This window comes from Actinia tenebrosa, unplaced genomic scaffold, assembly GCF_029948245.1.
Source record: "Actinia tenebrosa isolate PJP-AT-01 unplaced genomic scaffold, QUT_ActTen_1.0 PGA_scaffold5__44_contigs__length_20552954, whole genome shotgun sequence".
Lineage (NCBI taxonomy): Eukaryota > Metazoa > Cnidaria > Anthozoa > Actiniaria > Actiniidae > Actinia > Actinia tenebrosa.
The window spans coordinates 16,206,867-16,218,256 of NW_028292582.1; the positions used below are offsets into that span (position 1 = coordinate 16,206,867).

At 37.9% G+C, this 11,390-nt stretch overlaps 1 protein-coding gene across 1 annotated transcript; it reads right to left on the reverse strand.

Annotated features, from left to right (window-relative positions):
* Positions 1-684: 684 nt before the first annotated feature.
* On the reverse strand, positions 685-11,020 carry LOC116300562 (Golgi pH regulator). The gene is made up of 2 exons (XM_031709444.1): positions 10,324-11,020; positions 685-2,360 (listed from the first exon to the last, which is right to left on the reverse strand). Exons 1-2 carry the CDS (start codon positions 11,003-11,005, stop codon positions 1,669-1,671), a joined length of 1,374 nt encoding a protein of 457 aa, XP_031565304.1. The 5' UTR covers positions 11,006-11,020; the 3' UTR covers positions 685-1,668.
* Between the last annotated feature and the right edge of the window lie 370 nt (positions 11,021-11,390).

An 11,390-nucleotide genomic window follows, 5' to 3' on the forward strand; every position in this document is an offset into this window, starting at 1 on the left:
GCTCGCAAAGGTACCGTGGTGCGAGTCTATGAATAGCTTTCGTTCCTCTACTTGCAGCCAATGTAGTGACTACAAAAGTGGTGTTAAATGTCAGTATTTACTTTCTTGAAAGATAAGACTTTTTTAATCGTTGTAAAAAGTAGAGAATACTTCGCGCAATAGTGTGCATTTATTGCACGGGGAATGGTAATACGAGCAACATTTGCTCTGCAGCCTGCGACGCAATAATGTTGCGGGACAAGTTGTTCGATTGTTGCTCATATTACCGCACCAGGCCCTGGTGAAAATGAAATTGTTGCCACTTTGACCAGCATGGAAATTAGGCTGTCAGAAGTCTGTCATAATTATATATATGTGTATCTGTTGTATGGTGTGTTCATTTATTAGCAGGAGGGGATGTTGGCAAAATCAAATGAAAAGCTTTACAAATATAACCCAGCCCCCCTTCATGGTAGTGGCAAGAATTGCAACCCCTTTCATTATCCTACAATAGTTGTCATCCCACCTCAATGTGATAACCCCCCTAACTATTTTCTCAAAATAACATAACCCTCCTACAATTTAACCAATCCCCTCCCCCCCCCCCCCCCCCCCATATTTGCTAATGAATGAAAACCCCCTAACCTCCAATCCTTGAACTGCTGGTTTACTCCTTCCAAGTCAAGTACAACATAGATACATGGATTATTAACAAATGTTTTTTATTGCACATTTGTATAACCTATATTCACATTATTATTTCTTTTGGATTGTCGGGGGGAGGGGACTTCTATATGTAGAAGGGTAGGGATTCTCATTGGATATTTTGAAAAAATGACCCCTAAGAGGTACCCCGAGTCCTGTGCAATTTCATGTGGGAACTAACGATTTTTATCCCTAAAAGGTACCAATTACCTATGATCTAAGTGACAGAAGTCAGAACTGAAAATAAATATTCTGAATATTCAAATAATCTCAGGTATTTTTTTGTTACAATACCACAATAAGAGGTACTGGCTTACTCTCTGCTAATCCTTTTAGATTTGTGACTCCCTGAGGCACCAAATTGCAGATCTGGAACTCTAAGGTACAACAAGCATCCCTGACCTTCTCTAATCAGTCTTCTTGGGTTCAAATATGAATTAATGCAAATTTTTGAGTTGTTCAAGAATGATACGAAAAATGGTGTTTGAGTTATTTAACTCAAAACGTTTTTGGAGACAGCACTCTTCACTCGGAAATCTTTCCAGTTGTTTTGATACAATTTCATACGTAGATCAAAACATAAAGTGAAATCATTGATCAATTAAATTCCAAGAAAAGAAAATTTCATGAAAGATCAAAACTCGTTTTAGCATCATTTTTGAACTTCAAATGCATTCAAATAGTGTTCTTTGAATTTGATAAACATTAATTTTGTTTTAAGAGGTTTTTCTTGACAACGAAGACATTCAAAACTTTGATCTCAGGGCCCGAGTTGTTTTGATACAAATAGACTAGGTATGTTTCAGTTTGTTTCACACTAGTATATCAACTTCATACGTCACATGAAGCCTAATGGGCTATTGACCCATGAGTACAATTAAGGTCTACCCTATACTTTTTTTACATTCTGATTTAGTCTATTCTACATGTATTACAGCAATCATCAGAAATTATTAACTTTCTTAACTATGCTTTATAGAAAATCTAAAAATAGCTATTATCCATGTGTTTTTCTGGTGCCTGCTTGTGTGCCAAGTAAAGAAATCCAATACTTGACAAAGCACTAACAAGAAATATTACATCAAACCATCTATGATAGAAATTGAACTGCAACAAGCCTAGGACTTCTGTAATGATTTCTCGATATGCAACAGGCATGTTCATTCTCATAAGCAGCACTGATGAGACAAAATACATCCCCATGATTTCTGCAAGCACCAATACTATGATGTTAGATGACTTACTACTAGCCATGGCATTAAAAAACTTTGTAAATGTTATAAGTAAGCCACGAATTGAGGTAACAATTAGAATTCCTATCAAAAAGAATGAAATATGCTGTGACCAAAACAGCACATCAAACTGCATTCCAAAGTACTTGACTGTGATTTCAATTCCCCTTGTAACAGGATCTGTCTTTCCTACACGGTCAAATATAATGTTAACTGTGGAGATGAAAATCTTCCAGATACAGTAACCAGAAAAAATATGTCCTAAAAAATCAAAGTATTTTCCCTGCAATGTCTTGGAAAACTCCATTCTTTGCCTAGTGCAGTGAAGGTCTACAATTTCCAGGAATAGCTGACGACTTAATTCTTCCATAGCATCTACTTCCGCTTGAAGATGAGATGTATTTTCTGTGCTACTTGTGGCTGTGCTGAACATTCCCCAAATTCCTAGAAAAGAAAATATAAAGTAAAATGAAATATTAGTGATGCTCGGCATTTGCATCAGACTACCTAAGGTAGTAATAAAAGTATAAAAATACAAGTTACAGTGCAACTACTGTTACCAGGACATATGAGAGAACCAATTAAAATATAGAATGAAAACATTGCATTCTAACTTTAGGTACTCCAGCCAATCAGAAACCTAGACTGCATGAGAATGGTAACTTGACCCTGATATTACTTATAAAAAAACTAGACAGCCATTATCTTTTTCTTGTGCGAATAAAAAATTATCTTTTTCTTGTGCGAATAAAAAAGATATAATGTTGAAATTCTATTGTTTTTGTCTGATTTCCGATTGGCTCCAAAGTGGGAATGTATTGTTTTTATTTTGCAATTTGATTGGTTCTCGCTGTCTGAGTGGTTATAGTAGTTGCACTGTAAAGGTTCAAGAAACAAATTCTAGAAGACAATTTAAATGTTACTAGAAGACCTTTACATGGAACATTCTGAAAGAGACTTATTGCTTGTTTTCAATTATTCCCCAAAAAAATGAAATAACTAAAGGCACAGCAACCATGTTTATTGATATAACAAGAGACTATAATGACTAATCCTTAATGATGTCAAGTTAAACCAAGATTGCGGCTATGGAAACCAGCAATACAGCTTCAAGTTTCCCAGAAAGCAATGTAATTTAATAAGCTCTTGACTAGAATTACCCTACATTGGGAAAATGGAAAGAAAACAGATCACAATATCCACCTCCATCAGCGCCATTTGTAGAGGAATAAAACATGTTTTTAAACTGCCTTTAAAATGAAAAATCAACATACCAAATATGCAGTTTAATGATGTTTGCTGGCAAATGTGAAGCAAATGTGAAGTAAATGTCAATATAACAAATATAGAAAAATATAGAAAAACAAAAATGGGGGTTACCATTATTTTGTTTTTGCGTGGGAACATCCTTTACTCAAGTTGTGTCAAAATGCTAGGCAACTGCATTGCATGCTTTGTGTCCCCAATTTATTAGTGTCTGAGACTAATACATTGACACATTAATAAGGGTTGATTGGTTGATTGATTGATTAACAAAAAAACTACCCAAGTTGGCAGCATCCTAATTTTTCTTTCTTTCTCAACACAATGAATATAAAACTGTGTTGGCAGAGTCACTATCAATACAGCTCTTAATGTGCAGGGTTGTGCAGGGTTGTGCAGAGCTATATTTTATGAAACGTCATTGGGCCATATTTTTTATGAAATGTGAAATAGTCATTTCCATTATTTTTTTGAAACATGATTTCAGCCATGGGCTGTAGGAGAATATTTGGTTTGTGACAGGGAAAATTCTTGTTATTAAACCAATTAATTCCTTATTACTCACTTGAATCTGTCTATTCATATTTTATGAATTGTTACATAAGTCTTCAATGAATAAACATGAATATTAAATGGTCGTTTTACCTCCCTTTTCTTTGATTGAATCAATTGCCGATTTAGCTGCCATCATTGTCTTTCTAATGAACACACTATATCTAATTATGAACAAGACCCTGGCAGCAGGGTAGACCAGGTTATCTGATTGGAACAGTTTCAGAGACTCTTAAGAATCCAAAGGAGAAGTGGAAATAAGTTGCAAAGTTTTGAAAGACAGTGACAGAATTTGGATTTTCCACACCAAGCTTAGGGACTGGTCATTTATTAGAGGGGGTTGGGCTGGTACAAATGGGGAGGGGGCCAAACCTTTTTGTTCAACCAAAAATGAGGGGCTGCATGAAATCATGCAAACATTTTTGTGGGGTCATGCGTTTTTAGTTATAACTTACTATTTCAGGTTTGATAAAAGGGTAAATTTTACACCGTGAAAAGTTGAATAAGCTAGCTGACCTTTCAACTAGCATCCTTTTATCATTACTGTTTCATTAGAAACACCGAAGCAGCTAACACTAGTTTTTAGCTAATTATCTCTATTTCAGGTTTGATATTAATAGTATAAAGCTGTTTAGTTTACATTTTCATAGCAAAACTACATTTTCAATGAATCTAAACACTACATTGTGTGAGAGAAAAACAAATCTTGAAACATTAATGACATGTAAACTTCAAAATTGAAATGGTGACATTAAACAAAACTAACATATCATCATATATAGCTGCAAGCCAAGGTTCAGACTGCAGATATAGTAGTCCCCAAATTACCTTTTTTATAAATGAACGTGTTATATTAAAAGTTGTGAATACCAATATCTACATAATTATTTCAATATCTTTGTCTTTGTAATTCCCTTTGCATTGTTATATTGAAAAAGTGCATGCCTATTCAGACTTAGAGAGGGTCACTGGTATACAATGTTAAGTATTGTTACTCTGTATGATACCCTGCAAGCAGAGTCTCCTTTACCTTCCCCCGAGAGAGAGAAAGGAAAGAAGACTCTGCAGAAACCCTGTAGTTTCTTTGAAGTGCTGATAGCCCAAGAATCGGGGCTACTCACACGTTTTGCTTGCGGACCAACCGGTTTTTGTGCGCACAGCTAATTTACTGACATAAACAGTGCGCCCACAAGCATAATATGGCATCAATCATTGGAGAAGCTATCAAAAACGTACTTCATAGTCTGTTTACTTCTACATCACAAGATTCATCATTCAGTTTTTCAGCTCAACAAGAAAGGGGTATCTTTGAATTTATTTCTGGACAAGATACTTTTGTATCTTTGCCGACCAGACATGACAAATCCTTAATTTATCAACTAGCAATTCCAATTGTGGACTGGAAACTGACCGGAAACGGAAATATTATTTCAGTGAGTAGGCGTGGAAAGTCATTCATTCCTAAGCAACCGCCGCGCATGCTCAAATTAAAAGCAACAGGGTTTCGGCAGAGTCTTCTTTCCTTTCTCTCTCTCAGTGGAAGGTAAAAGAAACTGCTCGTTGGGTATCTGTATGAGAATCCTCTGATTCACTGGAGAAGCTATCACTGCTGCTTTCGAATATTGATGGCAAGAAATCTTTATTATCTCACATGCTTTATCTTAAAATAATTCTTTTTCTATCATTCCTTTCAACCAGTCAGCTACATTTACAATTTATTTATGATAAATAATGAGAAAATAATTCATAGAATAAGTGAACAATGCTTCTAATTCGATTCATTATGTTCAGGACAAACCGTTGAATAATCTATTTTGAAAGCAAACAAACAATGCTTTTCTTATTTAGCTGAAGGGTAGGGACAGGGTATTTTCCTTATTTAGATGAAGGGGACAGCGTAGTTTCCTCATTTAGATGAAGGGGACAGGGTGGTTTCCTCATTTATTTCTCAATTGACACAGTTTTCTTTGTTGTTCACAGGGCTTTATTTTTGTTATAACCCTCATTATAAATGCGAGGTCAATATATAGTTATTAACCCGGTTAATAACTATATATAGACCGTTAGCATTTATAATGAGCAACATTTGATAAAAAAACTTTCTCAATTGATAAATGAAATACTTAATTACCTTGAACGTCAGCAATAAGCCTATACATCCCTCGGGCCTGCGGCCCTCGGGATGTATATGGCTTATTGCCTCCGTTCTCAGTAATTAACTCTCACTTAGATGAAGGGGACAGGGTGGTTTCCTTATTTAGATGAAGGGGACAGGGTGTTTTCCTTATTTAGTTGAAGGGCACAGGGTGGTTTCCTTATTTAGCTGAAGAGTAGGGACAGGGTAGTTTCCTTATTTAGATGAAGGGGAGAGGGTAGTTTCCTTATTTAAATGAAGGGGACAGGGTAGTTTCCTCATTTAGATGAAGGGGAAAGGGTGGTTTACTTATTTAGATGAAGGGGAAAGGATGGTTTCCTCATTTAGATGAAGGGGACAGGGTAGTTTCCTCATTTAGATGAAGGGGAAAGGGTGGTTTCCTCATTTAGATGAAGGGGAAAGGGTAGTTTCCTTATTTAGATGAAGGGGACTGTGTAGTTTCCTTATTTAGATGAAGGGGACAGGGTGGTTTCCTCATTTAGATGAAGGGGATAGGATGGTTTCCTCATTTAGATGAAGTGGACAGGGTGGTTTCCTTATTTAGATGAAGGGGACAGGTTTGTTTCCTCATTTAGATGAAGGGGACAGGGTGGTTTACGTATTTATTTATCAATTGACACAGTTTTCTTTGTTATTCACAAGGCTTTATTTTTGTTATAACCCTCATTATAAATGCAAGGTCAATATATAGTTATTAACCCGGTTAATAACTATATATAGACCGTTCGCATTTATAATGAGCAACATTTGATAGAAAACCTTCTCAGTTGATAAATAAAATACTTAATTACCTCGAACGTCGGCAATAAGCCTATACATCCCTCGGGCCTGCGGCCCTCGGGATGCATATGGCTTATTGCCTCCGTTCAAGGTAATTAACTCTTACTTAGATGAAGGGGACTGGGTGGTTTCCTTATTTAGATGAAGGGGACAGGGTGGTTTCCTTATTTAAATGAAGGGGACAGGGTGGTTTACTTATTTAAATGAAAGGGACCGTGTAGTTTCCTTATTTAGATGAAGGGGACAGGGTGGTTTCCTCATTTAGATAAAGGGGAAAGTGTGGTTTCCTCATTTAGATGAAGGAGACAGGGTAGTTTCCTTATTTAGATGAAGGGGACAGGGTTGTTTCCTCATTTAGATGAAGGGGACAGGGTAGTTTCCTTATTTAGATGAAGGGGACAGGGTAGTTTCCTTATTTAGATGAAGGGGACAGGGTAGTTTCCTTATTTAGATGAAGGGGACAGGGTAGTTTCCTTATTTAGATGAAGGGGACAGGGTAGTCTCCTTATTTAGATGAAGGGGACAGGGTAGTTTCCTTATTTAGATGAAGGGAAAAGGGTAGTTTCCTTATTTAGATGAAGGGGACTGTGTTGTTTCCTTATTTAGATGAAGGGGACAGGGTAGTTTCTTTATTTAAATAAAGGGGACAGGGTAGATTCCTTATTTAGATGAAGGGGACAGGGTAGTTTCCTTATTTAGATGAAGGGGAAAGGGTGGTTTCCTTATTTAGATGAAGGGGACAGGGTGGTTTCCTCATTAGATGAAAGGGACAAGGTTGTTCCCTGTAATGGAGATGGTGCGTCATTGCCTGGCCTGAAGGATACTGTAGCACGATGAAATTATACTTTGGGCCTACCCTCTTATTTTTTGTAAAGGATAATACAACAGAAAGGTATCTGGTGTCTTGCCAGATAAGATATTGTGGGCTCATCAATTACAAAGATCATATACATATGGGTCACGATTTAGGGATCTGAGTTCTGTGTTGGGTTTGTGGTTGGACCCAACGACACAACACGGCAAACATCAATATAAGAGATATGAGCTCTTCTGATCACAGTTTTGTGCCTATGAAGGAATAGGTGCTTTCGCTTGTGCGCATGCACATCTATTGTTTTATCATAGGTCACGTGACCTTTAATTTTTGCACTGTACTCTCACCTCCTGCGTTTAATACACAGCAGGATGCTTTTATATTTTCTTGCTTCCTCTTCCCTTTTTTTTTTTTGCTAGAGCAATCTTTTCCTTTCTTAAATTTTAACCACTCATACCTGATTCTCTGCAACCTGCGCCGTTGTATGATAATTTTCTCCCATATCGATAGTTAACCCGACGCCACCCAGAGTCCATGCAAAACTATCGTTTTCAAGGCCATAAGTAATATATAGTAATATGAGTGGCCATGTTGTATCAGATATACAACCACATGACAAGCCGAAGGCGATTGACAATTTCTTTCCTGACTTGATTTGAACTGCAAAACCAAATTTTCTTTACCGTATTCTATACGGGAATAATTTTCAACAAGAATTTTCCAGCTGCAATACTGCTATCTAGTATTTTTCACATACTTCTAGGGGTAGGCCTGTGTTCACCAACATGGCTGTGGATGGTCTACACTTCACATCCAAATCTGTCATCATCCTCTTCCATCCTGCACCATATGAGAAAACTAAATACATGCGCAGGTAGCCAGAGCTCCAAAGTTGTTGAAACTTTTTATTTGAAGCACGCAGCTGATGTACAGCCTGAGAAATTAAAGATGTTCTCCTATGAATGCGGGCTTATTCAGCGAAAGGCTCTTATAAGGGAATGCATGTAAACACAACAGGGAATTTGACAATTTCTTTCCTGACTTGATTTGAACTGCAAAACCGAATTTTCTTTACCGTATCCTATAGGGGAATAATATTCAACAACAATTTCCCAGCTGCAATACTGCTATCTAGTATTTTTCACATACACCTAGGGGGTAGTCCTGTGTTCAATAACACGGACGCGAATATTGTATATTACTTATGAAACGTCTAGGTGTATACATTCATGTTCTACTATAATTTTAAAGATGAAATTGAATTTGGCTAAGAAAATTGGAGTTAAAGTTAATGCAAATCAGGAGGATTTTGTATCAGACATACAACCGCCTCCACGGACAATGATTTCTATTGTGCTTTCCTCATTAATTATTCATGAATTTTATAACTATATTCACTATTCTGTAATTTAATAAGTTACACCGGATTGTCGATATCAGTCGTGATTCTGGCAATGATGTAAGGTTTCTGGAATACAAAAGTGGTAAAACGCAACGGCCCAACAGCCCAACCAGCCCAACAGATTAACAAACCCAACAGCCCAACAAACCCAACAGCCCAACAGTCCAACAGCCCAACAGTCCAACAGCCCAACAGTCCAACAGCCCAGATTAACAAACCCAACAGCCCAACAACCCAACAAACCAACAGCCAAACAGCCCAACAGTTGGGTCTGTTGGGTTTGTTGGGCTGTTGGGTCTGTTGGGCTGTTGGGCTTGTTGGGTTGTTGGGTCTGTTGGGCTTGTTGGTCTGTTGGGTCTGTTGGGCTTGTTGGGTCTGTTGGGCTGTTGGGTCTGTTGGGCTGTTGGGGCTGTTGGGGCTGTTGGGCTGTTGGGTCTGTTGGGCTGTTGGGCTTGTTGGGCTTGTTGGGCTGTTGGGTCTGTTGGGCTGTTGGGTCTGTTGGGTCTGTTGGGTCTGTTGGGTCTGTTGGGCTGTTGGGCTGATAGGCTGTTGGGTTGTTGGGTTTGTTGGGTTTGTTAATCTGTTGGGCAGTTGGGTTTGTTGGGCTGTTGGGTTTGTTGGGCTGTTGGGTTTGTTGAGCTGTTGGGCTGTTGGGTTTGTTGGGCTATTGGGCTGTTGGGCTGTTGGGTTGTTGGGTTTTACCACTTTTGTATTCCAGAAACCTTACATCATTGTCAGTATCACGACTGATATCGACAATCCGGTGTAACTTATTAAATTACGGAATAGTGAATATAGTTATGACCATGAAAACGATAGTTTTGCATGGACTCTGGGTGGTGTCGGGTTAACTATCGATATGGGAGAAAATTATCATACAACAGCGCTGGTTGCAGAGAATCAGGAATGAGTGGTTAAAAGTTAAGAAAGGAAAAGATGGCTTTAGCAAAAAAAAGGGAGGAAACAAGAAAATATAAAAGCATCCTGCTGTGTATTAAACGCAGGAGGTGAGAGTACAAAAATTAAAGGTCACGTGACCTATGATAAAACAATAGATGTGCATGCACACAAGCGAAAGCACCTATTCCTTCATAGGCACAAAACTGTGATCAGAAGTAAGCTCATATTTCTTATATTGATGTTTGCCGTGTTGTGTCGTTGGGTCCAACTACAAACCCAACGCAAAACTCAGATCCCTAAATTGAGACTGGTGTAATTTTCCCCCTCACAAACCAAATATTCTCCTACAGCCCATGCTTTACCATTTTCTTATCCATGAAACGTTATTTGTACCCCCCTTCACCCTGCTTGTGAACATGGAATGGAATGTTCACCCTGAAAACTTCATTATTCAGTTGTGAAGTGAATCTCTCATTAATCATAGATTTGTTCCATATTGTGGCAAAGCAAAAACTACAAATATCAAATTTGTTCTGTTTACCTGATTTTAGTTGTGACGAAGCAGCAAATCTACGACTTTCTCTCCTAGCCAAAGCTATACGTTTTTTCTTGCTCAGGATCATATCCATAGTTTGTGTAAGCCTTTTTTCCAGGGATTGAATGTCAGAATTGCTCACATGCCTCATGAAAAATGTCATATAAGTATATGGACAGTTAACTGCTCCAAAACCTGAAAGAATTGCCATCACAGTGACTCCTATCACTCCTACACGACTTATACCTTGCTCAATTGAGAAGATCCCGTGTCTTGGGTTCAATATAGGAAAAGGATTTCCAATTTTCCAAAACATGTACAAAAAGGCCAGCCAAAATCCTACAGCAAGAAAGAGAACTGTGGCTCTGTTGTTCACGAGACGAATTGTCTTGACTAAGAAATATGATATGTAAAACGGAAGAAGAAATATAAGAGTGAAAAGCATTGAAAATATACCGACTTTCCAATGAAAGTATCTTGAGTTTTTGTCCAAGATTCCAAGAATTTCGAAAATTATAAGTTCGAACATAGTGCAAGACAAGGCAAAAGTTATAGAAAATACGATCTGAACAGCTAAATGATGAACTTCGTAGTTTCTAAAAAGTCTTCTCATGAAAAATATCCAACCAATTCCAAAGAAAAGTAGTTGTGAAAAAAATACGATTGCACAGTCACTAACGAACGCCATATTGAAAAGTGCCACTTTATTATACTGCCACGTTTAGACCCGACCTTCGATCGATTGACCACTGAGCTTCAATTCGGGAAACCGAACAATGTCCGAAAATGGTCCGGGGAAAATGGATCTCCTGGGAGTTTCCTCACCGCGATTTTTAAAATAGGGATTAGTCTAAACAAATTGAACTGAAAGGATAAAATAGTATTTTGATTCAAGGTTGTTAGATCTTTTTAAGATATTTTGTGAAGAATCACGTCGCACGAGCAGCCCGGGGAACAGCGTGGAACACGAAGTCAAGAAGGCATCTAAACCAATCACGATAGAGGTTTTGTTGTTCGTTATCCAATCAGATGCCAGGGAGCGTAATTCAAAAGGCCTTCGAACAGCGTCACTT